At 53.9% G+C, this 27749-nt stretch overlaps 1 protein-coding gene across 1 annotated transcript; it reads right to left on the bottom strand.

Annotated features, from left to right (window-relative positions):
- Positions 1-348: 348 nt before the first annotated feature.
- Positions 349-27179, bottom strand: RPAP1 (RNA polymerase II associated protein 1). Its single transcript, XM_038741422.1, is given in 26 exon segments — positions 349-696; positions 793-849; positions 958-1134; positions 1363-2034; positions 2036-2120; positions 2260-2399; positions 2892-3044; positions 3154-3349; positions 3476-3585; positions 3848-4049; positions 4195-4362; positions 5542-5699; positions 5847-6020; positions 6111-6245; positions 6513-6704; positions 7019-7186; positions 9176-9277; positions 9372-9470; positions 9577-9692; positions 12917-13084; positions 14190-14378; positions 16683-16794; positions 16907-16999; positions 19049-19185; positions 21035-21307; positions 27140-27179. Coding segments are annotated over 25 exon segments (4155 nt in total). The 5' UTR covers positions 21219-21307; positions 27140-27179; the 3' UTR covers positions 349-528.
- Positions 27180-27749: the final 570 nt, after the last annotated feature.

The following is a 27749-nucleotide window of genomic DNA, read 5'->3' as shown; positions in this document are numbered from 1 at the left end:
GAGGCCATGGGTTCAAATCCCAGCTCTGCCGATTGTCAGCTGGGTGACTTTGGGCCAGTCACTTAACTTCTCTGGGCCTCAGTTCCCTCATCTGGAAAATGGGGATGAAGACTGTGAGCCCCCCATGGGACAACCTGACCACCCTGTAACCTCCCCAGCGCTTAGAACAGTGCTTTGCACATAGTAAGCGCTTAATAAATGCCATTATTATTATTATTAACAGTGCTTTGCACATAGTAAGCGCTTAATAAATGCCATTATTATTATTATTAACAGTGCTTTGCACATAGTAAGCGCTTAATAAATGCCATTATAATAATCCCCGGGGTCACCGCCTGCAGCCTGGACTTTCCCAGCAGGGTCCCGGGGGACCGGGCCGCCCGCCCCCGCCCGCCCCAGCTCTGAGCCAGCGAGGTTGGGAGCGGTTTATTGCCGCGTGTGCAACGACCACAGGTCGACCTTCCGTCCCCGTCTGTCTGAAGGGCGGCCACTCCCACCGTCTGTCCCCGACGGGACGCGTCCGTCTCTCTACCGGTCGACAGGCGGGCCGGGGCGCCGGTGCCCGTCCTCGGGCAGCCCGTCCACCTGGCTCTGCAGGTAGCGTTGGCGCAAGGCGGGCAGCTGCGGGTACAGCTCGAAGCCGTAGGGCGAGGCCACGCTGGGCAGCTTGTAGAACAGTAAGTGCCGCCTGAGGCCCTAAGGAGGAGCGGGAAGAGCAATGTGAGAAGGGAAGCACCCCGACTTTCCCCTCCGCCCCTCCCCGCCGGCCCTCGCCCGTTCCCGGGCACCGACCCGGTCAGCCAGCAGCCAGATCTTGCGCAGCATGTCCCTGCGGGCAGCGGTCACCTCCTGCGGGCACATCCAGGAGCCGGGGTCAGCCCCTCCTCCCCTCCCCTGCCTCCGTGCCCCGTCCCTTGGCACCGCTCCGGCCCCCGCCCAAACCAGGAGTCTCCCCACCGGGCCGGCGGTTTCCTGGGAGAAGATGAAGCTGTTGACGTGGGCCACGGCCACGGCATAGAGTACGGGGCACCAGCCCGGGCGCAGGGTGCCAGTCACCAGGACGCGGAAGTAGAGGCGCAGGAGGGGCAGGCTGTCCTCCGGCGGGGCCGTGTAACACTCCAGGGGCACGGGCAGCTGTGGGTAATCAATAAGTACGACTGAATGAATGAATGAATGGGTAAGGAGGGGGAGACGGCAGGTGAACACCCCCCCATCCACAGCAAGGGGGGCTGGGGTCTCCCGGTGACGACAGGCTTGGAGGCGTGTGATCGGGGATAACTGAGGCCTGGCCCTGAGGGATAGAGGTGGGTCCCGGGTGCCCGGTGGGCTGGGGATGCCGGATGCGGGGAGGGGCACCGGTACCTGGGCCAGGGGCAGCCCCAGCGCCCGCAGGACCCCCACGTGCTCCCCGAAGAGGGCGAGACGCAGGGTGACGCTGAAGCGGCGCTGCAGAGGCAGCAGGATCAGGGCGCCGAAGAGGGCGTCTCCGAAGGACACGGCCTCGAACTGCTCCAGGAGGCTGGCGAACAGGTCCGGGAAGGAGGCCAGGCCGGGCAGGGGGCGGTCCAGCCGCAGGGCGGGCAGGGCCCGAGGCCGGCACAGCCGCCTCAGCAGGGCCCACGTGTGACGCTGCACGGGGGCCTCGCGGAACAGTTCGCTGCCCGTGAGGAACAGGCACATGAGGCGGGCCAGCCGGGCGGCGGGGGGCACGGCCCGCAGGGCCTCGGGGCGCCAGCTCTCCAGCACCAGCAGCCACTGCAGCGCCCGGGTGGAGGTGCCCAAGGCGTCGGGCGGCAGGGCTTCCGGGGTGGGGCCCGAGGCCCGGTGGTAGAGATCGACGAGGGGCAGGAAGGACCAGTCTGCGGGCAGGAGAGGCTCCCGGGGCGCGGGCAGCAGCAGGCCGGACGTGCGGAGGGGCTCCCCCCGGTAGCGGGCCTGAGAGGTGAGCAGGGCCGGGCGGGGCGGGGCACAGTGTGCCAGGTAGCAGGCCCGGATGGCGGGGAGATCGTCACAGGCGGTGGCCAGCAGGGCCCCCCCGCCCCGCCCCGGGGTTCCCGTCGTCTTCCAGCTGCAGCCGGTCCCAGAATTCGGCTGCCTCGGTTGCCCCTGCCGCCCGCTCCCTGGGGGCACAAGGCGAGGAGACGGGGGTGAGGCTGCTGCCGGGGCTCGGGGGTGCCACGGGGGTGGGAGCCGCGCAGTTCCTCCTGCCCCGCCGCTGGCCCGGGACGGTTCGGCCCCCTCCCTCCCGCCCCGACTCACGGGAAGAAGTCCGGCCGGAAGATGCTGCCCAGCAGCAGCTCCTGGACCAGATGCTCGCTCCCGGGCAGCAGGCGGCTCAGCAGGGACAGGGCCACGCCGTGATGGAGCGCCGCGGCTTCCGGGTCCGGTCTCAGCCCGGCCTGGGGTCGGGGGGCGGCAGGAGCGGGGACCCTCAGGGCTGGGGCCGGCGGGGCAGAGGGGGCCCCGGCCCAGCAGGGAAGGCATCTGCTCAGCGTTAGACTGGGCTCTCCCAAGCGCTTAGTAATAATAACAATAATGGCATTTATTAAGTGCTTACTATGTGCAAAGCACCGTTCTAAGCACTGGGGAGGTTACAAAGTGACCAGGTTGTCCCATGGGGGGCTCACAGTCTTAATCCCCATTTCACAGATGAGGGAACTGAGGCACAGAGAAGTTAAGTCACTTGCCCAAAGTCACCCAGCTGACAACTGGGGTTTGAACCCATGACCTCTGACTCCAAAGCCCGGACTCTTGCCACTGAGCCACACAGTGCCCGGCGCCCAGGAGGCGCTCAGTAAATACGACCGAACGAATGAATCTCTGTCGGTGGCGGCAGGGGGACGTTGGGGGAGGGAAGGAGCAGCGGGCGGATGGCGGGGGGGACGACTCACCACTCTCTGGGCCAGGGAGAGGACCAGGTGCTGCAGGTGGTATTCGTGCCGCAGGGCCCAGGCGGAGGAGGGGGTGGGCCGGGGGGTGAGGGAGGAGGCCGTGCTCTCCCGTAAGTAACGGTGGAGTCCTCGGGGGGCCAGCGCGGCCGCCAGCTACGGGGGAGGGAGAGGGAGGGGTCCAGGACCCGTCTCGGTCCCCCCTGCCTCCGTCCCCCCCATCCCTCGCCGCCCCCACCGGCCCTCTCGGGGTCCCCAGACTCACCCGGTCACAGAGGCCCTTGTGGACGTGGGCGAGGGTGTCGAGGAGGAAGAGGAGGGCGGTGAGGAAGGGGAAGGGCGAGGCGGAGCCGGCCAGGCTCAGAGGGGGGCGGCCCCCGGCGCAGCCGAGGGACACGAGGCCGGGGGTGGCCTCCGGGGCCGGGGCGCAGGACAGCGGATTGCAGAGTGGGGAGCAGGCCCTGTGGGGGGACAAGGGCCCGCGGGGGGCTGGAGACGGCGAGCTCAGGGGTCGGGGCCCGCGGCCGGGGCGACCCACCGTCCTGGGGACCGAAGGGCTTTGGGCTCCGCCCCGCCCGAGGCCCTACCTGAGGGCGTCCCACTGGCTCTGTAGGGCGGGCTGGTTCAGCAGGGGCAGCAGCAGCTCCTCCAGCAGACGCTCGGCCTCCTGCAGATAGTCGACGGGGCACAGCTGGGGCTGTAGGGGGGCGGGCGAGGAGGGGTGACACTCAGGACTCCTGCAGCGGTAGACCCAGATGCCCCTCTCGCCCATCACGAGGCACTCGCTGGGGTAGGGGAAGGGGCTACCGGTGACTCGTGCCCCCAGGGGTGCCCACCATCACCCGGCTTCTGGGCCCTGGTGTGGGACTTTGGCGGGGGCGCGATCTGAGCAAGAGCGGGCAAAGAAGCGGCGGGGCAGTGAGCACGTGCCGGGGGCTGGGGACGGGGCAGGCCGTCACCTGCTGGCTCCAGACACGGAAGTGGGTCCCCAGGAAAACCAGGCAGGCGGTGGGCAGCGGGGCCAGGGCCGGCCAGGTCTCTGGCCGGGGCAGCTCCTGCAGCGCCAGGCGCAGACACGGCTCCACCAGGGTCCGGAGACCGGACACTTGGGCCCAGGTGAGCGGGGGGGTGGTCGACGGATGGCCGAACCCCGTGGCATCTCTGTGGGCACAGGGAGGAGCCGGGGGGAGCCTGGGTCCCCGCCCGGGACTCCGGGGGCAGAGGGAGAGAAGGACCGCAGCCAGTCCCGGGTGGGGGGCAGCCCAAAGAGGGGAGGGGGACCCTCCCATCCCTGCCCCAACCTCACCTGCCAGGGGCGGCCTGTGGCTCTGCGCTGATGCCCGCCGCCTGGGTCAGCTGGGTCAGCAGGGTGACAATGGCCCCGGCCCGCCGGACGGCCGGTCCGTGCGGGGGGCGGCGGCGCAGCTCCCGGGCAAGGGCCTGCACTGTCCGGACCAGCACCGGGTAGAGCTCCCTAGGGGGAGAGGAGGGTTATCCGCGGAGTGCGTGGGCACCCGGGGATTCTGGGCGGCTCAAAACAGCTTGAGGGGAAGAGGTGTGTGTGGGTGTGTGACAGAGACGGGGAGAGAGATTTTTTTTGAAGCAGCAGGGAGAGTGGGAAGTGTAAAAAGGTGAGGAAAGGAGCTGATGAGGCACCCAGGGTCCAGGATGGGTTATCAATCAATCAATCGTATTTATTGAGCGCTTACTATGTGCAGAGCACTGTACTAAGCGCTTGGGAAGTACAAATTGGCAACACATAGAGACAGTCCCTACCCAACAGTGGGCTCACAGTCTAAAGAGCCTGGGCTTTGGAGTCAGAGGTCATGGGTTCAAATCCTGGCTCCACCACCTATCAGCTGTGTGACTTTGGGCCAGTCACTTCTCCATGCCTCAGTTACCTCATCTGTAAAATGGGGGTTAAAACTGTGAGCCCTATGTGGGACAACCTGATCACCTTGTAACCTCCCCAGCGCTTAGAACAGTACTCTGCACATAGTGAGCGCTTAACAAATACCACCATTATTATTATTATTATTATTATGAGCCTCTATAAGTCCCTCGCTTCACCCGGGCCCTGCCCCACCCCAAGTCCTTCCCCTCACCTGTCCATCCTGGCCATCCTCACTGTACCTCGTTCTCGCCTCTCCCGCCGTCGACCCCCGGCCCACGTCATCCCCCGGGCCTGGAATGCCCTCCCTCTGCCCATCCGCCAAGCTAGCTCTCTTCCTCCCTTCAAGGCCCTGCTGAGAGCTCACCTCCTCCAGGAGGCCTTCCCAGACTGAGCCCCTTCCTTCCTCTCCCCCTCATCCCCCTCTCCATCCCCCCATCTTACCTCCTTCCCTTCCCCACAGCACCTGTATATATGGTTGTACATATTTATTACTCTATTTATTTTACTTGTACATTTCTATCCTATTTATTTTATTTTGTTGGTATGTTTGGTTCTGTTCTCTGTCTCCCCCTTTTAGACTGTGAGCCCACTGTTGGGTAGGGACTGTCTCTATGTGTTGCCAATTTGTACTTCCCAAGCGCTTAGTACAGTGCTCTGCACATAGTAAGCGCTCAATAAATACGATTGATTGATTGATTGATTGATAAACGGTCCAACCCCCAGCCCAGCCCCTGCCCCACTCCAAGTGGCTGTCCTCACCTGTACAGGTCTCCTCCCTGGCCGTAAGCGGCCACCACGGCCCAGAGGCAGAAGGCCTCGGTGCTCAGCTGCTCGGCCTCCTGGAGGGGCAGGGCCAGCTCCGCGGGGGCCTCGGCCACGAAGCGACTCAGGCGGCTCCACAGGTCAAATCCGCCCAGCTGGGGAGGGGGCGTGGGGGTGGTCAGGGACCCCTCTGACCCCTTGAGACCGGGCCCACCCCAGACCGACCGGCCGGCCGCCCCCCGGGGTGGGAGGACCCCCCCCGGAAGATCGGGAGCCAGGGCTGGAGGGAAAGCGGGGCTCACCAGGCGGGCGGCGAGGTTCCTGCCGGCCGACGCCAGGACACGCAGCAGCTTCATGGCGGCGGCACAGGGCAGGCCGTGCAGGCGGACGGGGCCCGGCCCCGGCTCCACTGGGGCCCAACTGGAGGGCAGGAAATCCCGCACCAGGGTCTCCATCAGCCGCGGGCATTCCAGGATCTGCGGGGCGGAGCTGGGGTCAGGGGTCAAAGCCCCCCCACCCCGGCCCCCAGGCCCCCCCTACCTTTTCCCCCTCCTCCCGTGTCCTACCTTGGTGGCCGCCTCCAGGGAATGCCGGGCCAGGCGGGTCAGCACGGCCAGGACGTCCAGTACTACGGCGGGCGCGGGGCGGGTCACCTCCAGCACGTAGCGCAGCCGCGCCAACAGCCGGGTGCTCAGCAGACCCTTAGGGGAGGGGGAGCCGCCCCGTCAGCAACCCTCAGAGGATGGGATCCTCTCTTCCTCCCTCTGGCCTTGAATTCCTCTTAGATTCTCGTCTGTCTCCCCCCTCCAGACTGTAAGGTGGTTGCGGGTACGGAACGGGTCCGTTACGGTGTACTCTCCCAAGCGCTCAGTACAGTGCTCTGCACACAGTAAGTGCTCGCTAAGTGCGCCGGACTGCACGGTGGCCCCTCTCCTGGACGGCGGTGCCCTCCCCGAGCCGCCCCCTGCCTTGATGACATCACGGCGCGCCACGTCCGCCGGAGGCCGATTCTCCTCCCGGAGTCGTCGCCTCCCGGCCGCTTCTGCGGGGGGGCCCCCTTCCTCCTCTTCGTCCTCCTCATCCTCCTCTTCGTCCCGGCTGGGAATCAGGGGGAAGGCGGCCGCTCCCTGGTACCAGGAGAACGTGGCATCCAGGAGCTCCTGTAAGCGGGGTGTGCGCCTGTGTCGCCAAGTCGGAGGACGTGGGTTCTAATCCCGGCTCCGCCACCTATCTGCTGGGTGACCCCGGCCACGCCGCTTCACTTCCCTGGGCCTCAGTTACCTCGTCTGGAAAATGGGGATTACGACCGTGGGGGGCTTGTGTCCGACCCGATTACCTTGCGTTTAGGACAGTGCTTGGCGCTCAGTAAGCGCTTAGTACGACAACTCTTGGAGATGGGAGTGGGGGCCTGGGTGGGGGTGGGACCCTTCCCCCCTTGGGGGAGAGGAGCGCCAACAATCTCCCCGGCCCCCACCTCATCTCCGGGGGCCACTAGCAGGGCCCGCAGGGCCCGCACGGCCGCCGCGATGACGCCGTCCACCCCGTCGTCCAGAGAGAAGCGCAGCAGGAACAGGAAGCCGGCGTCCAGCAGCAGCCGCAGGACGCTGCCGGACAGACGGCCCGAGAACTCGCCCGCCTGGGCCTGCGGGTGGACGGGAAGTCAATCAATCAATCAATCAATCAATCAATCGTATTTATTGAGCGCTTACTGTGTGCAGAGCACTGTACTAAGTGCTTGGGAAGCCCAAGTTGGCAACATCTAGAGACGGCCCCCACCCACCAGTGGGCTCACAGTCTAGAAGGGGGAGACAGACAACAAAACACATTAACAAAATCATCAATCGTATTTATTGAGCGCTTACTGTGTGCAGAGCACTGTACTAAGCGCTTGGGAAGTACAAATTGGCAACATATAGAGACAGTCCCTACCCAACAGTGGGCTCACAGTCTAAAAGAAAAGAAAATAAAATAAATAGAATAAATATGTACAAATAAATAGAGTAATAAATCTGTACGAACATCTATACATATATACAGGTGCTGTGGGCTCACAGTCTAAATGGGGGACAAAACCAAACATAGTAACAAAATCAAATAAATAGAATAGATATGTTCAAGTAAAATAAATATAGAGTAATAAATATGTACAGACATATATACATATATATGGGGGAGGGGGAGGAGAACTTGTACATATCTATTCCGTTTTATTTTGTTAGTATGTTTGGTTTTGTTCTCTGTCTCCCCCTTTTATCATCATCATCATCATCAATCGTATTTATTGAGCGCTTACTATGTGCAGAGCACTGTACTAAGCGCTTGGGAAGTACAAATTGGCAACATCTAGAGACAGTCCCTACCCAACAGTGGGCTCACAGTCTAAAAGGGGGAGACAGAGAGCAAAACCAAACATACTAACAAAATAAAATAAATAGAATAGATATATACAAGTAAAATAAATAAATAGAGTAATAAACATGTACAAATATATATACATACATACAGGTGCTGTGGGGAAGGGAAGGAGGTAAGATGGGGGGATGGAGACTTTTAGACTGTGAGCCCACTGTTGGGTAGGGACTGTATATGTTGCCAATTTGTACTTCCCAAGTGCTTAGTACAGTGCTCTGCACATAGTAAGCACTCAATAAATACGATTGATGATGATGTTGGGTAGGGACTGTCTCTATATGTTGCCAATCTGTACTTCCCAAGCGCTTAGTCCACTGCCCTGCACACAGTCAGCGCTCAATAAATACGATTGATGATGATGATGATGTTGGGTAGGGACTGTCTCTAGATGTTGCCAATCTGTACTTCCCAAGCGCTTAGTCCAGTGCTCTGCACACAGTCAGCGCTCAATAAATACGATTGATGATGATGATGATGTTGGGTAGGGACTGTCTCTAGATGTTGCCAATCTGTACTTCCCAAGCGCTTAGTCCAGTGCTCTGCACACAGTCCGCGCTCAATAAATACGATTGATGATGATGATGATGTTGGGTAGGGACTGTCTCTATATGTTGCCAATCTGTACTTCCCAAGCGCTTAGTCCAGTGCTCTGCACACAGTCAGCGCTCAATAAATACGATTGATGATGATGATGATGTTGGGTAGGGACTGTCTCTATATGTTGCCAATCTGTACTTCCCAAGCGCTTAGTCCAGTGCTCTGCACACAGTCAGCGCTCAATAAATACGATTGATGATGATGATGATGTTGGGTAGGGACTGTCTCTAGATGTTGCCAATCTGTACTTCCCAAGCGCTTAGTCCAGTGCTCTGCACACAGTCCGCGCTCAATAAATACGATTGATGATGATGATGATGTTGGGTAGGGACTGTCTCTATATGTTGCCAATCTGTACTTCCCAAGCGCTTAGTCCAGTGCTCTGCACACAGTCAGCGCTCAATAAATACGATTGATGATGATGATGATGTTGGGTAGGGACTGTCTCTATATATTGCCAATCTGTACTTCCCAAGCGCTTAGTCCAGTGCTCTGCACACAGTCAGCGCTCAATAAATACGCTTGATGATGATGACGATGAGGTCACCGAGGCCCAGAGAAGCGGGGAGAGGCTGGGGAAACCGAGCCCTTGGCCTCCCAACCCCCGGGGACCCCCCCTCACCTTGTGGACCACTCGGGCCAGGACCTGCAGGGCCAGCGTCCTCTGCTGAGAGGCCTGGCTGCGGGACAGGTGGAAGAGCTCCTGCAGGGAGTAGCCCGCTCTCTGGAGGGAAAAAGACGGGTGGGCCCGGGGTGGCGGGCAGGGAGGGCACCTCCCGGGCCCGTGTGCCCGCCCCGCCACCCGACCGGGGGCTCACCTCGGCCTCCTCCCCGTGATGGTGCAGGCCCAGGTGGGTGGGGAGGTCGGCGTCCGGGGCCAGCAGCTCTCCCTGCAAGCTGAAGCGCGCCTGCATGCCCTGGGACACGGCAGGAGTTGGGGGGACGGGGGTCACGGCTGGGCCCGCCCGCCCGCCCGGCCACGCAGGGTTGGGGCTGGGGGGAGTCCTCCCCACCTCCCCTCACCTCCCGCGTTCTCTTCTGTCGGAGCCGGGGCAGGTCCTGCGTCCACTGGAGCTTGTCCAGCTCCACGGTGTCCATGTGCAGCCACTCCCGGCGAGGGGTCACCGGCAGGGCCGGGGCTGGGGGGTGACGGCACGGGTTGAGGGGGCCCAGTCCTCAGGAGTGGGACCATCCCGCCCCGTGCCCTGCAGGCTGGGCTTTTTTTTTTTTAAGTGGTATTTGCTAAGCGCCTACTATGGGACTGCACACTGCACTAAGCGATGGGATGATAATAATAATAATAATAATGGCATTTGTTAAGCGCTTACTATGTGCAGAGCACTGTTCTAAGAGCTGGGGAGGTTACAGAGTGATATAATACTAACAATGATGGCATCTGTTAAGCGCTTACTATGTGCAGAGCACTGTTCTAAGCACTGGGGGGGAATGGCATTTGTTAAGCACTTACTTTGTGCGAAGCACTGTTCTAAGCGCTGGGGAGGTTACAGAGTGATATAATACTAACAATGATGGCATTTGTTAAGCGCTTACTATGTGCAGAGCACTGTTCTAAGTGCTTGGGGGGAATGGCATTTGTTAAGCACTTACTTTGTGCGAAGCACTGTTTTAAGTGCTGGGGAGGTTACAGAGTGATGTAATACTAACAATGATGGCATTTGTTAAGCACTTACTATGTGCAGAGCACTGTTCTAAGCGGTGGGGAGGTTACAGAGTGATGTAATACTAACAATGATGGCATTTGTTAAGCGCTTACTATGTGCAGAGCACTGTTCTAAGAGCTCGGGAGGTTACAGAGTGTTGTAATACTAACAATGATGGCATTTGTTAAGCGCTTACTATGTGCAGAGCACTGTTCTAAGCGCTGGGGAGGTTACAGAGTGATATAATACTAACAATGATGGCATTTGTTAAGCGCTTACTATGTGCACAGCACTGTTCTAAGCGCTGGGGAGGTTACAGAGTAATGTAATACTAACAATGATGGCATTTGTTAAGTGCTTACTATGTGCAGAGCACTGTTCTAAGTGCTCGGGGGGGATAGCATTTGTTAAGCATTTTGTGCAAAGCACTGTTCTAAGCGCTGGGGGGGATACAAGGTAATCAGGTTGTCCCACGTGGAATAATAATAATGGCATTTGTTAAGCGCTTACTATGTGCAGAGCACTGCTCTAAGCACTGGGGAGGTTACAGAGTGATATAATACTAACAATGATGGCATTTGTTAAGCGCTTACTTTGTGCGAAGCACTGTTCTAAGCGCTGGGGGGGATACAAGGTAATCAGGTTGTCCCACGTGGAATAATAATAATGGCATTTGTTAAGCGCTTACTATGTGCAGAGCACTGCTCTAAGCACTGGGGAGGTTACAGAGTGATATAATACTAACAATGATGGCATTTGTTAAGCGCTTACTTTGTGCGAAGCACTGTTCTAAGCGCTGGGGGGGATACAAGGTAATCAGGTTGTCCCACGTGGAATAATAATAATGGCATTTGTTAAGCGCTTACTATGTGCAGAGCACTGCTCTAAGCACTGGGGAGGTTACAGAGTGATGTAATACTAACAATGATGGCATTTGTTAAGCGCTTACTTTGTGCGAAGCACTGTTCTAAGCGCTGGGGGGGATACAAGGTAATCAGGTTGTCCCACGTGGAATAATAATAATGGCATTTGTTAAGCGCTTACTATGTGCAGAGCACTGCTCTAAGCACTGGGGAGGTTACAGAGTGATATAATACTAACAATGATGGCATTTGTTAAGCGCTTACTTTGTGCGAAGCACTGTTCTAAGCGCTGGGGGGGATACAAGGTAATCAGGTTGTCCCACGTGGAATAATAATAATGGCATTTGTTAAGCGCTTACTATGTGCACAGCACTGTTCTAAGCGCTGGGGAGGTTACAGAGTGATGTAATACTAACAATGATGGCATTTGTTAAGCGCTTACTATGTGCAGAGCACTGTTCTAAGCGCTGGGGGGGATGGCATTTGTTAAGCACTTACTTTGTGCGAAGCACTGTTCTAAGCGCTGGGGGGGATACAAGGTGATCAGGTTGTCCCACGTGGAATAATAATAATAATGGCATTTGTTAAGCGCTTACTTTGTGCGAAGCACTGTTCTAAGCGCTGGAGGGGATACAAGGTGATCAGGTTGGGGCTCCCAGTCTTAATCCCCATTTTACAGATGAGGTAACTGAGGCTCAGACAAGTTAAGTGACTTGCCCAAGATCACTCAGCAGACATGTGGCGGAGGCGGGATTTGAACCCACGACCTCTGACTCCCAAGCCCGGGCTCGTTCCACTGAGCCATGCTGCTTCTCTTGGAGATTCAAGACAAGCACGTTGGCCACAGTCCATGTCCCACATGGGGCTTAAGCGCTTAATAAATACCATCATTATTATTATTATGGGTTCAAATTCCAGCTCCACCAATTGTCAGCTGTGTGGCTTTGGGCAAGTCACTTCTCTAAGCCTCAGTTACCTCATCTGGAAAATGGGGATTAAGACTGTGAGCCCCACGTGGGACAACCTGATCAGACTGTATCCCCCCCGCCAGCGCTTAGAACAGTGCTTTACACATAGTAAGCACTTAATAAATGCCATTATTATTATTATTATTATGGGTTCAAACTCCAGCTCCACCAATTGTCAAATTGTCAGCTGTGTGGCTTTGGGCAAGTCACTTCTCTAAGCCTCAGTTACCTCGTCTGGAAAATGGGGATTAAGACTGTGAGCCCCACATGGGACAACCTGATCAGATTGTATCCCCCCCCGCCAGTGCTTAGAACAGTGCTTTGCACATAGTAAGCACTTAATAAATGCCAATTATTATTATTATTATTATGGGTTCAAATTTCAGCTCCACCAATAGTCAGCTGTGTGGCTTTGGTCAAGTCACTTCTCTAAGCCTCAGTTAACTTGTCTTCCCAAGTGCTTAGTACAGTGCTCTGCACATAGTAAGTGCTCAATAAATACGATTGATTGATTGATTGATTGGAAAATGGGGATTAAGACTGTGAGCCCCACGTGGGACAACCTGATCAGACTGTATCCCCCCCCCAGCGCTTAGAACAGTGCTTTGCACATAGTAAGCGCTTAATAAATGCCGTCATTATTATTATTATTATGGGTTCAAATTCCAGCTCCACCAATTGTCAGCTGTGTGGCTTTGGGCAAGTCACTTCTCTAAGCCTCAGTTACCTCGTCTGGAAAATGGGGATTAAGACTGTGAGCCCCACGTGGGACAACCTGATCAGACTGTATCCCCCCCCCGCCAGCGCTTAGAACAGTGCTTTGCACATAGTAAGCGCTTAACAAACGCCCTCATTAAGGAGCAGTCCCAACCTGGCTTGGGCTCCGGTTCCACGGATTCCTCAGTTGCGGCCGGTTCCGGCTCTCCGCCGGGGCCGGGCCCCGGGATCGACGCCTCTGACCTCGGTTGCCCTCCGCTCCGAGGCGCCGTCTCGCTGGCGTTGCCGCCCCGGGACCTCAGGAAGGCTACCAGGCTGGGGTCTGCAGCGGGGAGGGGAGAGGGAGAGAAATGGGGGTCCAAAGTAGCGGCAGCGGGGCAGCGGGTCTCCCCCCAACCTGCCCCCCGGCCCACCCGGGACCTCATCCTCTCCATCCCCCGGCCCGCTGCAGGACATTTTATTTTGTTAGTATGTTTGGTTTTGTTCTCTGTCTCCCCCTTTTAGGCCGTGAGCCCACTGTTGGGTTCAAGGCCCTGCTGAGAGCTCACCTCCTCCAAGAGGCCTTCCCAGACTGAGCCCCTTCCTTCCTCTCCCCCTCGTCCCCCTCTCCATCCCCTCATCTTACCTCCTTCCCTTCCCCACAGCACCTGTATATATGTATAGATGTTTGTACAGATTTATTACTCTATTTACTTGTACATATCTATTCTATTTATTTTATTTTGTTAGTATGTTTGGTTTTGTTCTCTGTCTCCCCCTTTTAGACTGTGAGCCCACTGTTGGGTTCAAGGCCCTGCTGAGAGCTCACCTCCTCCAAGAGGCCTTCCCAGACTGAGCCCCTTCCTTCCTCTCCCCCTCGTCCCCCCTCCATCCCCCCCATCTTACCTCCTTCCCTTCCCCACAGCACCTGTATATATGTATATATGTTTGTACATATTTATTACTCTATTTACTTGTACATATCTATTCTATTTATTTTATTTTGTTAGTATGTTTGGTTTTGTTCTCTGTCTCCCCCTTTTAGACTGTGAGCCCACTGTTGGGTAGGGACTGTCTCTGTATGTTGCCAATTTGGACTTCCCAAGCGCTTAGTCCAGTGCTCTGCACACAGTAAGCGCTCAATAAATACGATGATTGATTGATAGGGACTGTCTCTATATGTTGCCAATTTGTACTTCCCAAGCGCTTAGTCCAGTGCTCTGCACATAGTAAGCGCTCAGTAAATACGACTGATTGATTGATAGGGACTGTCTCTATATGTTGCCAATTTGTACTTCCCAAGCGCTTAGTCCAGTGCTCTGCACATAGTAAGCGCTCAATAAATACGACTGATGATGACACAGAGGGAGGCTTATCCAGGGGCCTGGCTCTCCCCTCTCCCGGCTATGTAGTAAGCACACCCAAGCTGCCCCCAGGGACGCCCATACCCAGTTGGGAGAGCAGCTGCTGCTGCTCTCGCAAGATCTCCTCGGGGTCCATGGCTTCCAGCCTCGCCTCGTTCTCGGCGTCGATGGTTTGCGCTTCCCGCTGGCTCTCGGGGATCACAGGGTCCTCTCCGGTGGTGATAAGGGGGTCTTGCTGGGTTCCCGTCCCCCTTGGCGTGTCCCTTGACCCCCCTGGGGTGAAATGGGAATGTGAGTGAGCCCCTGTTCATTCATTCAATCGTATTTATTCATTCATTCATTCATTCAATCATTGCACGCTGACTGTGTGCAGAGCACTGTACTAAGCGCTTGGGAAGCCCAAGTTGGCAACATATAGACGGTCCCTACCCAACAGTGGGCTCACAGTCTAGAAGGGGAAATTACTCATTCAATTGTATTTACTGAGTGCTTACTATGTGTGGAGCATAGGACTCATTCATTCAATCGTATTTATTGCGCGCTGACTGTATGCAGAGCACTGTACTAAGCGCTTGGGAAGTCCAAGTTGGCAACATATAGACGGTCCCTACCCAACAGTGGGCTCACAGTCTAGAAGGGGGAAATTATTCATTCAATTATTCATTCAATTGTATTTATTGAGTGCTTACTATGTGTGCAGCACTGGACTAAGTGCTTGGGAGAGTACATTACAACAATAAGCGGACACGTTCCCTGCCTATGAACTTACAGTCTGCAGGGGTCTACAGTCTAGACGACCCTTGCCCCCAGCCAGGCCCCCCCGCAGACAAAGAGCCCTCACGAGCTCCTAGTTCCTTGTGCCTCGGTCCCCAGAGAAGCCCCCCGGCGTCCCCTGCCATAACTTCTCTGAGCCTCAGTTCCCTCATCTGTAAAATGGGGATTAAGACTGTGAGCCCCACGTGGGACAACCTGATCCCCATGTATCCCCCCAGCGCTTAGAACAGTGCTTTGCACATAGTAAGCGCTTAACAAATGCCATCATTATTATTATTATTATTATTATTATTATTATTATTATTATTATTACGGACTGGGCAGCGGTCCCACCGGGCTTAGGGCCTGGCTTCAGCTTGGCTGTGAGGCCGGGCTCTGCCCTCACTGTGCCTCATTCTCTCCCGTACGTCCTCCCCCTGGCCTAGAATGCCCTCCCTCCGCACATAATAATAATAATAATAATGGCATTTATTAAGCACTTACTATGTGCAAAGCACTATTCTAAACGCAGGGGAGGTTACAAGGTGATCAGGTTGTCCCTCGGGGGGCTCACAGTCTTCATCCCCATTTTCCAAATGAGGGAACTGAGGCGCAGAGAAGTGAAGTGACTTGCCCAAAGTCACCCAGCTGACAGTTGGCAGAGCCGGGATTTGAACCCATGACCTCAGACTCCAAAGCCCGGGCTCTTTTCCACTGAGCCACGCTGCTTCTCATCCGCCTAGCTCGCTCTCTTCCACCCTTCAAAGCCCTCCTGAGAGCTCACCTCCTCCAGGAGGCCTTCCCACACTGAGCCCCCTCCTTCCTCTCCCCCTCCTCATCATCCCCGTCTTACCTCCTTCCCTTCCCCACCGCACATGTATATGTGTATATTTGTTTGCACATATTTATTACTCTATTTATTTTACTTGTACATATTTATTCTATGTATTTTATTTGGTTAATATGCTTTGTTTTGTTGCCCATCTCCCCCTTCTAGACTGTGAGCCCGCTGTCGGGTAGGGACCGTCTCTAGATGTTGCCAACTTGGACTTCCCAAGCCCTTGGTCCAGTGCTCTGCACACGGTAAGCGCTCAATAAATACGACTGAATGAATGAATGGGGCTCCCACAGCGTTCTCATTCAGTCGTACTGAGCGCTTACCGTGTGCAGAATGAATGGGGCTCCCACAGCATTCTCCTTCAGTCGTATTTACTGAGCGCTTACCGTGTGCGGAGCACTGAGCGCTTTCTCCTCCAGTGGACAGGGATTCCAGGCCCGGGGCCCTTGACTTTGGGCATGGCTCAGTGGAAAGAGCCCGGGCTTTGGAGTCAGAGGTCATGGGTTCAAATCCCGCCTCTGCCAATTGTCAGCTGTGTGACTTTGGGCAAGTCACTTCACTTCTCTGGGCCTCAGTGATCTCATCTGTCAAACGGGGATGAAGACTGTGAGCCCCCCGTGGGGCAACCTGATCACCTTGTAACCTCCCCAGCGCTAAGAACGGTGCTTTGCATAGTAAGCGCTTAATAAATGCCATTATTATTATCTTTTAGACTGTGAGCCCATTGTTGGGTAGGGACTGTCTCTATATGTTGCCAACTTGTGCTTCCCAAGCGCTTAGTCCAGTGCTCTGCACACAGTAAGCACTCAATAAATACGATTGATGATGATGATGATTCATTCATTCAGTCGCGTTTACTGAGCGCTTACTGTGTGCAGAGCACTGGACTAAGCGCCCGGAAAGGACAATTCAGAGTCCAAGGGTCCGGCCGACGCAAAACTCGTCCGGTGTGGACGGGGCTTGGGGCGAGCCCCTCTGCCACTCACCTTCCTGCGAACCTTGGTCGGACACTGGACTCCGATCGCCGGCCTCCTCCGCTCTCCGGGCTGCGATCTCCTGGGCGAAGATGCTTCTCTTCCCTGTTGGGGCCATCTTGCCCTGGAGGATGGAGGTGGTCGGGGTTGGGGGAGACGGACGGTCCCCCCAACCTCAGCCCCCCAACGCGTGTGGTTTTGGCCGCCCCCGGTGACCCCTCGGGCCCGTCGCCCACCTGGCTGTCCCACTGGGAGCAATGGAAGACTTGGGGGAACGCCGTCCCGGTGGGTAGAGGCAGCGTCACGGCCATGGCGCTCGTATCTCTTTCCTGCAGTGGGGCAGACCCAGGCGTTGGCGATGCCACCCCCAATCAGGCAGTCGGTCGTATTTACTGGGCGCTTAATGTGTGCGGAGCGCTGCGCTAAGCGCCTGGGAGAAGCAGCGTGGACGCAGCGCCGTCCTGGGAGTCAGAAGGCCACGGGTTCTAATCCCAGGTTGAGTGACCCTAAGCAAGTCACTTGAGCTTCTCTCTCCCTCAGTTCCCTCATCTGTAAAATCAATCAATCGTATTTACTGAGCGCTTACTGTGTGCAGAGCACTGTACTAAGCGCTTGGGAAGTACAAATGGGCAACATCTAGAGACAGTCCCTACCCAACAGTGGGCTCACAGTCTAAAAGACGGTCCCGACCCAACAGTGGGCTCACCGTCTAGTAGGTGGAAATTACTCATTCAATTATATTTATTGAGTGCTTACTATGTGTGGAGCACTGGACTCATTCATTCAATCGTATTTATTGCGCACTGACTGTGTGCAGAGCACTGTACTAAGTGCTTGGGAAGTACAAGTTTAATGCGCACTTACTGTGTGCAGAGCACTGCACTAAGCGCCTGGGAGAAGCAGCGTGGACGCAGCGCCGTCCTGGGAGTCAGAAGGCCACGGGTTCTAATCCCAGGTTGTGACCCTAAGCAAGTCACTTGAACTTCTCTCTCCCTCAGTTCCCTCATCTGTAAAATCAATCAATCAATCGTATTTATTGAGCGCTTACTGTGTGCAGAGCACTGTACTAAGCGCTTGGGAAGTACAAATGGGCAACATCTAGAGACAGTCCCTACCAAACAGTGGGCTCACAGTCTAAAAGGGGGAGACAAAACCAAACATACTAACAAAATAAAATAGATTAGATATGTACAAGTAAAATAAATAAATAGAGTAATAAATCTGTACAAACATATATACATATATACAGGTGCTGTGGGGAAGGGAAGGAGGTAAGATGGGGGGGATGGAGAGGGGGACGAGGCGGGGAGGAAGGAAGGGGCTCAGTAAAATGGGGATTAAGACTATGAACCTCATGTTCTGTTAGACTGTGAGCCCATTTTAGACTGTGAGCCCACTGTTGGGTAGGGACTGTCTCTATATGTTGCCAACTTGGACTTCCCAAGCGCTTAGTACAGTGCTCTGCACACAGTAAGCGCTCAATAACTACGATTGATTGATGTAGAGAAGCAGCATGGCTCAGTGGAAAGAGCCCGGGCTTTGGAGTTGGAGGTCACGGGTTCAAATCCCGGCTCCGCCAATTGGCAGATGGGGGACTTTGGGCAAGTCACTTCACTTCTCTGTGCCTCGGTTCCCTCATCTGTAAAATGGGGATTAAGATTGTGAGCCCCACGTGGGACAACCTGATTGCCTTGTATCCCCCAGCGCTTAGAACAGTGCTTTGCACACAGTAAGCGCTTAACATTATTATTATTATGTGGGACTTAACAAATACCATCATTATTATTATTATCTTTTAGACTGTGAGCCCACTGTTGGGTAGGGACTGTCTCTATATGTTGCCAACTTGGACTTCCCAAGCGCTTAGTAAAGTGCTCTGCACACAGTAAGCGCTCAATAAATACGATTGATTGATTGATTACGTGGGACAGGGACTGTGCCCAGTTTTAGACTGTGAGCCCGCTGTTGGGTAGGGACCGTCCCTACATGTTGCCGACTTGTACTTCCCAAGCGCTTAGTCCGGTGCTCAGCACGCAGTAAGCGCTCAATAAATAAGACTGAACGAATGAATTACCTTGTATCTGCCCAGTGCTTAAGACCGTACCTGGCACATAGTAAACGCTTAACAGATACCATTAGTGTTATTAGTGTTAATGATGTAATTTTTTTTTTACACTATAACAGACGCACTCCCTGCCCACCACGAGCTTATGGTCGAGCTTACGTCGTAAAGGGGGATGTTAATAGATGTAAATAAATTAATAGACGTAAATAAATGATGTGCCGCGTTCCCGCGGGGAAAATCCCCCCTTCCCAAGGCTCTATCCCGTCCGTGAGGGGGGTGGGAGTCCAGTGGGAAGCGTGAGCCCGGCACTCACGATGATCTTGCTGAGGACGGCAGCGACGTGGCGGTCGTGCCGGTCCAGCCGCTCCTCGGCGTCCCGCTCTCCGGGCGGCGGGCAGCCCGGGCCGGGCCGCGGCCTCTTCGGCGGAGCCGGGGTCAGGTCCGGGAGCGCTGTGACCGGCAAAGACGTTAGGAGGTGGGCGCTTAGTACAGGGCGAGGCACGCGGTAAGCGCTTACGAGTAACCCCGTTATTATTCACCGGAAGGGGAGAGGAGGGTCGGAAACCCAAACTGAGCCGATGGGAGGCTGAAACCTCAACCGATCGCTCGTTGTGGGCAGGGAAAGTGTCTGTTTACTGCTGCATTGTCCTCTCCCAAGCGCTTAGTACAGTGCTCTGCACCCAGCAGGCGCTCAATAAGTGCGACTGAATGAATGAATCCATCAATCAACAGTATTTAGGAGAACAGGATGAGAAGCGGCGTGACTCGGTGGATAGAGCGCCGGCCTGGGTTCTAATGAGAAGCGGCGTGGCTCAATGGAAAGAGCCCGGGCTTGGGGGTCAGAGGTCACGGGTTCCAATCCCGGCTCCACCACTTGGCAGCTGGGTGACTTTGGGCAAGTCACGTCACTTCTCTGGGCCTCAGTTCCCACATCTTTAAAATGGGGGTGAAGACTGTGAGCCCCCCGTGGGACAACCTGATCACTCTGTAGCCTCCCCAGCGCTTAGAACAGTGCTTGGCACATAGTAGGTGCTTAGCAAATGCCATCATTATTGTTATTATCATTATTATTAATCCCGGCTGTGCCACTTGTCTGCTGTGGGAACCACTTCTCCGTGTCTCAGCTACCTCTTCTGGAAAATGGAGATTGCTGCTGTGCATTCCATGAGGGACACGGAGCGTGTCCAACCTGATTAGCTTGTATCTACCCCGGCGCTTAGTACAGTGCCTGGCACCTAGTAAGCGCTTACCAAATATCATAAAAAAAAATGGAACCCCAAACATATAGAAACAACTTTTCCTCGCTCCCCTTTTTACTCTTATCGGGCTATTTAAGGGCTGGCTTAGGGAGCTGAGTTGAGGTGGGAGAGAGGACTGAGCGCCCGCTGTTGGGTAGGGACCATCTATATGTTGCCAACTTGTACTTCCCAAGCGCTTAGTACAGTGCTCTGCACACAGTAAGTGCTCAATAAATACGATCGAATGAAAGGACTGAGGAGGGCTCGGGGGCGAGTCATACAACTTTTCTGCGCCTCAGTTCCCCCATCTGTAAAGTGGGGATTCAGATTGGGAGCCTCACATAATAATAATAATGATAATAATAATGGCATTTATTAAGCGCTTACTATGTGCAAAGCCCTGTTCTAAGTGCTGGAGAGATTACAAGGTGATCAGGTTGTCCCACGGGGGGCTCACAGTCTTAATCCCCATTTTACAGATGAGGTAACTGAGGCACAGAGAAGTGACTTGCCCAAAGTCGCACAGCTGACAACTGGCAGAGCTGGGATTTGAACCCATGAACCCATGACCTCTGACTCCAATGCCCGAGCTCTTTCCGCTGAGCCACGGAATAATGATAATAATGGCATTTTGTTAAGCGTTTACTATGTGCAAAGCACTGTTCTAAGCGCTGGGGAGGATACAAGGTGATAAGACTGTCCCACGGGGGGCTGACAGTCTTCAGATGAGGTAACTGAGGCCCGGAGAAGTGAAGTGACTTGCCCGAAGTCACCCAGCTGACAATTGGCAGAGCCGGGGTTTGAACCCATGACCTCTGACTCCCGAGCCCGGCCTCTTTCCACCGAGCCACGCTGAAGGGACTGCGTCCAACCTGATTAGCTTGTACCTACCCCAACCGCTCAGTACAGCGCCACGGTAAGCCCTCAGCGAACACCGTGAGAAAAATCATCATGTGCACAGCACTGCACTAAGCGTGACAGCGGAGTTGGTGGAAACGTTCCCTCGCCCACAGCCAGCCGAAGGAGGGGAGGGCAGGTCTCGGGGGCCCCGAGGCGCTCACCGTCTAGCGTCACGACGTCGCGATGGGCCTGCAGTAGTGGCCGCCCCTCGGCGGGGTCCCCGGCCCCTCCGCCGGCCTTCTTCACCAGGCGGACGGCCGAGGAGGAGGCTCCCGCCGCCAGGAACTGGCTCTGGAACCGCAGCAGGTCTCCCTCCGACTCGCCCGGCTTGGGCCTCGACAGCATCCCGACTCAGCGGCCCGTCGCCGTCCGGCCTTCTCCGAGCCTCCCCACGGAGAGGAAGGGTGAGTCCGTCCCCCGTCCACTAGCTTCCTCTTAATAACAATAATAACGATGGCAGCGCTTACTATGTGCAAAGCGCTGGGGAGGTGACAAGGTGATCTTTTAGACTGTGAGCCCACTGTTGGGTAGGGACTGTCTCTATATGTTGCCAATTTGTACTTCCCAAGCGCTTAGTACAGTGCTCTGCACACAGTAAGCGCTCAATAAATACGATTGATGATGGTGATGATGATGGGTGAGTCCGTCCCCCGCCCACTAGCTTCCTCTTAATAACAATAATAATGAAGGCAGCGCTTACTATGTGCAAAGCGCTGGGGAGGTGACAAGGTGATCTTTTAGACTGTGAGCCCACTGTTGGGTAGGGACTGTCTCTATATGTTGCCAATTTGTACTTCCCAAGCGCTTAGTCCAGTGCTCTGCACATAGTAAGCGCTCAATAAATACGATCGATGATGGTGATGATGAAGGGTGAGTCCGTCCCCCGCCCACTAGCTTCCTCTTAATAACAATAATAACGAAGGCAGTGCTTACTATGTGCAAAGCGCTGGGGAGGTGACAAGGTGATCTTTTAGACTGTGAGCCCACTGTTGGGTAGGGACTGTCTCTATATGTTGCCAATTTGTACTTCCCAAGCGCTTAGTACAGTGCTCTGCACATAGTAAGCACTCAATACGATTGATGATGGTGATGATGAAGGGTGAGTCCGTCCCCCACCCTCTAGCTTCCTCTTAATAACAATAATAACGATGGCAGCGCTTACTATGTGCAAAGCGCTGGGGAGGTGACAAGGTGATCTTTTAGACTGTGAGCCCACTGTTGGGTAGGGACTGTCTCTATATGTTGCCAATTTGTACTTCCCAAGCGCTTAGTCCAGTGTTCTGCACATAGTAAGCGCTCAATAAATACGATTGATGATGGTGATGATGAAGGGTGAGTCCGTCCCCCGCCCACTAGCTTCCTCTTAATAACAATAATAACGATGGCAGCGCTTACTATGTGCAAAGCGCTGGGGAGGTGACAAGGTGATCTTTTAGACTGTGAGCCCACTGTTGGGTAGGGACTGTCTCTATATGTTGCCAATTTGTACTTCCCAAGCGCTTAGTCCAGTGCTCTGCACACAGTAAGCGCTCAATAAATACGATTGATGATGGTGATGAGGAAGGGTGAGTCCGTCCCCCGCCCACTAGCTTCCTCTTAAAAACAATAATAACGATGGCAGCGCTTACTATGTGCAAAGCGCTGGGGAGGTGACAAGGTGATCTTTTAGACTGAGAGCCCACTGTTGGGTAGGGGCTGTCTCTATACGTTGCCAATTTGTACTTCCCAAGCGCTTAGTACAGTGCCCTGCACATAGTAAGCGTTCAATAAATACAATTGATGATGATGATGATGATCAGGCCGTCCCACGGGGGGCCCCCAGTCTTCATCCCCATTTTCCAGATGAGGGAACTGAGGCCCAGAGAATCAATCAATCAATCGTATTTATTGAGCGCTTACTGTGTGCAGAGCACTGGACTAAGCGCTTGGGAAGTCCAAGTTGGCAACATCTAGAGACGGTCCCTACCCAACAGTGGGCTCACAGTCTAAAAGGGGGAGACGGAGAACAAAACCAAACATACTCACAAAATAAAATAAATAGAATAGATAGGTACAAGTAAAATAAATAAATGGAGTAATAAATATGTACAAACATATATACATATATACAGGTGCTGTGGGGAAGGGAAGGAGGTAAGGTGGGGGGGATGGAGAGGGGGACGAGGGGGAGAGGAAGGAAGGGGCTCAGTGTGGGAAGGCCTCCTGGAGGAGGTGGGCTCTCAGTAGGGCCTTGAAGGGAGGAAGAGAGAAGTGAAGCGACTTGCCCAAAGTCACCTTGCTGACGATTGACGGAGCCGGAATTTGAACCCAGGAACTCCGACTCCAAAGCCCGGGCTCTTTCCACTGAGCCACGCTGCTTCTCTTCCCCCTGGTCTGGCATTCATTCACTCATTCAATCATATTTATTGAGCACTTACTGTGTGCAGAGCACTGTACTAAGCGCTTGGGGAAGTACAAGTTGGCAACTTATAGAGACGGTCCCTACCCAACAGTGGGCTCACAGTCAATCAATCAATCAATCGTATTTATTGAGCGCTTACTGTGTGCAGAGCTCTGTGCTAATCGCTTGGGAAGTCCAAATTGGCAACATATAGAGACGGTCCCTACCCAACAGTGGGCTCACAGTCAATCAATCAATCAATCGTACTTATTGAGCGCTTACTGTGTGCAGAGCACTGTGCTAGGCGCTTGGGAAGGACAAGTTGGCAACATATAGAGACGGTCCCTACCCAACAGTGGGCTCACAGTCAATCAATCAATCAATCGTATTTATTGAGCGCTTACTGTGTGCAGAGCACTGTACTAAGCGCTTGGGAAGTACAAGTTGGCAACGTATAGAGACGGTCCCTACCCAACTGGCTCACAGTCCAGAGGAGGAGCTGCCAGTACAGCCGCCGGCAAGCGCTTAGTACAGTGCTCTGCACACAGTAAGCGCTCAGTAAGTACGATTAAATGAATTTCCTCCCCACCTGTCCAAGCCCTCCTCAGTCCTCTCCCCCACCTCAACTCAGCTCCCTAAGCCATCATCATCAATCGTATTTATTGAGCGCTTACTATGTGCAGAGCACTGTACTAAGCGCTTGGGAAGTACAAATTGGCAACATATAGAGACAGTCCCTACCCAAGAGTGGGCTCACAGTCTAAAGCCAGCCCTTAAATAGCCCGATAAGAGTAAAAAGGGGAGCGAGGAAAAGTGGTTTCTATATGTTTGGGGTTCCATTTTTTTTAGGATATTTGGTAAGCGCTTACTAGGTGCCAGGCACTGTACTAAGCGCCGGGGTAGATGCAAGCTAATCAGGTTGGACTCGCTCCGTGTTCCTCATGGAATGCACAGCAGCAATCTCCATTTTCCAGGAGAGGTAGCTGAGACACAGAGAAGGCAAGTTCATTCATTGAATTGTATTTATTGAGCGCTTGCTGTGTGCAGAGCACTGGACTAAGCGCTCGGAAAGTCCAATTTCCAAGAGAAGCATTGTGGCTCAGCGGAAAGAGCCCGGGCTTTGGAGTCAGAGGTCATGGGTTCAAATCCCGCCTCTGGCAATTGTCAGCTGTGTGACTCTGGGCAAGTCCCTTCACTTCTCTGGGCCTCAGTTCCCTCATCTGGAAAATGGGGATTAAGACTGTGAATCCCCCGTGGGACAACCTGATCACCCTGTAACTTCCCCAGTGCTTAGAACAGTGCTTTGCACATAGTAGGCGCTTAATAAATGCCATTATTATTATTATTACTGGCAAGAGCCCGGGCTTGGGAGTCAGAGGTCGTGAGTTCTAATTCCGCCTCCGCCGCTTGTCTGCTGTGTGACCTTGGGCAAGCCACTTAACTTCTCTGGGCCTCAGTTCCCTCATCTGTAAAATGGGGATTGAGACTGTGAGCCCCAAGGGGGACAACCTGGTCATCCTAGCGCTTAGAACAGTTCTCTGCACACAGTAAGCGCTCCATAAATACGATTGAATGAATGAATTCTATAACGATAATAATGATAATGGCATTTATTAAGTGCTTACTATGTGCCAAGCACTGTTCTAAGTGCTGGGGAGGTTACAAGGTGATCAGGTCGCCCCACGGGGGGCTCACAGGCTTCACCCCCATTTTCCAGATGAGGTCACTGAGGCCCAGAGAAGTGAAGTGACTTGCCCAAAGTCACTCAGCTGACAAGTGAAGCAGCGTGGCTCAGTGGATAGATCACTGGCTTGGGAGTCAGAGGTCATGGGTTCAAATCCCGGCTCCAATAACTGTCAGCTGTGTGACTTTGGGCAAGTCACTTCACTTCTCTGGGCCCTCATCTGTAAAATGGGGATGCAGACTGTGAGCCCCACGTTGGACACCCTGATCACCTTGTATCCTCCACTGCGCTTAGAACAGTGCTTTGCACATAGTAAGCGCTTAACAAATGCCATCATTATTATTATTAAGTGGCGGGACCGGAATTTGAACCCATGACCTCTGACTCCCAAGCCCGGGCTCTTTCCACTGAGCCACAATGCTTCCCAAGCGCTTAGTACAGTGCTCTGCACACAGTAAGTGCTCAATAAATACTATTGATTGATTGATTGTCTAGACTGTGAGTCTGTTGTTGGGTAGGGATTGTCTCTCTATTGCCGATTTGTACTTCCCAAGCGCTTAGTGCAGTGCTCTGCACGCAGTAAGCGCTCAATAAATTGGACGGAATGAGTGAAGGAATTTACTTCTGGAGCGGTGGGCGCCCCCCGAAAGCGGCTCTCAAATTCGTTCATTCAATCGTATTTATTGAGCGCTTACTGTGGGCAGAGCACTGGAAGGAGCTAAAAGCAGCATGGCTCAGTGGAAAGAGCACGGGCTCCAGAGTCAGAGGCCATGGGTTCGAATCCTGCCTCCGCCCACTGTCAGCTGTGTAACTTTGGGCAAGTCACTTAACTTCTCTGTGCCTCAGTTACCTCATCTATAAAATGGGGATTACACCTGTAAGCCCCCCGTGGGACAGCCTGATCACCTTCTAAGCGCTGGGGAGGTTACAATGGTGCTTTGCACATAGTAAGCGCTTAACAAATACCATCATTATTATTATTCTCTGGGCCTGAGTTCCCTCATCTGTAAAATGGGGATTAAATCTGTGAACCCCCGTGGGACAACCTGATCACCTTGTAACCTCCCCAGCGCTTAGAACGGTGCTTTGCACAGAGTAAGCGCTTAACAAATACCATCATTATTATTATTATTATTCTCTGGGCCTCAGTTCCCTCATATGTAAAATGGGGATTAAAACTGTGAGCCGCCCGTGGGACAACCTGATCACCTTGTAACCTCCCCAGCGCTTAGAACAGTGCTTTGCACATAGTAAGCGCTTAACAAATGCCATCATTATTGTTATTATTCTCTGGGTTTCAGTTCCCTCATCTGTAAAATGGGGATGAAGACTGTGAGCCCCCCATGGGACAATCTGATCACCTTGTAACCTCTCCAGCGCTTAGGATAGTGCTTTGCAAACAGAAAGCGCTTAACAAATACTATCATTATTATTATTCTCTGGTCCTCAGTTCCCTCATCTGTAAGATGGGGATTAAAACTGTGAGCCGCCCGTGGGACAACCTGATCACCTTGTAACCTCCCCAGCGCTTAGAACAGTGCTTTGCACATAGTAAGCGCTTGACAAATACCATCATTATTATTATTCTCTGGGCCTCAGTCCCCTCATCTGTAAAATGGGGATGAAGACTGTGGGCCCCCCGTGGGACGACCTGGTAACCTCCCCAGCGCTTAGAATAGTGCTTGGCACATAGTAAGCGCTTCACAAATACCATCATTATTATTATTCTCTGGGCCTCAGTGACCTCATCTGTAAAATGGGGATGAAGATTGTGGGACGACCTGATGACCTGGTAACCTCCCCAGCGCTTAGAATAGTGCTTGGCACATAGTAAGCGCTTCACAAATACCATCATTATTATTATTATTCTCTGGGCCTCAGTGACCTCATCTGTAAAATGGGGATAAAGACTGTGGGACGACCTGATGACCTGGTAACCTCCCTAGCGCTTAGAACAGTGCTTTGCACATAGTAAGCGCTTAATAAATGTCATTATTATTATTATTGTTATTAGTGAGCGCTTGGGATAGACAAGGCGGCAACATATAGAGCCGGTGCCTCCCTCTCCCTCCCCGCCGGGGCTTCCTGGTTGTGGAGCCGGAAGTCCCGCCCCCCCCCGTGTTCCCGGGCCCGGGCCCCCCCGGTTGGAGCCCCGATGGCGGCGGGGGGCGGCCGGGCCCCGGGGCCCCCCAGGCTTCTCACCTGCACTAGGCCGCACTAGGCCGCGCCGCCCGACGCCATCTTGGGCCACACACGAGGGAGCCACTTCCGGTTTGGGGGGCCGCCATTTCCGGTCGCGGCCTGGGCTTCGCTCCCTCCTTCCCCACACCCACTTAGTCAGTCAGTCGTATTTATTGATCGCTTAATGTATATATATATATATATATATATATATATATATACACACACACACACATTAATGTATACATTAATATACATTATATATTATTATATTATATATATGCATTATATGTATTATAATTATATAATAATGATATAATATAATTATATAATTATAATTATATAATAATTATATAATTATAATCATTATATGTATTATCTATACATTATATATTATTAATATATAATATATATACATTAATGTATATAATGTATATATACATTAATATATATACACACATCATCAATCATCAATCGTAAGCACGGCGTGTGGGTTTGGGGGGTCATCATCATCATCATCAATCGTACTTATTGAGCGCTTACTATGTGCAGAGCACTGTACTAAGCGCTTGGGAAGTACAAATTGGCAACATCTAGAGACAGTCCCTACCCAGCAGTGGGCTCACAGTCT

This window comes from Tachyglossus aculeatus, assembly GCF_015852505.1.
Source record: "Tachyglossus aculeatus isolate mTacAcu1 chromosome 12 unlocalized genomic scaffold, mTacAcu1.pri SUPER_6_unloc_1, whole genome shotgun sequence".
In the NCBI taxonomy this organism is placed as follows: Eukaryota; Metazoa; Chordata; class Mammalia; order Monotremata; family Tachyglossidae; genus Tachyglossus; species Tachyglossus aculeatus.
The sequence above is the reverse complement of the archived record's forward strand: the minus strand, read 5'-3'. Positions and strand labels throughout refer to the sequence as shown.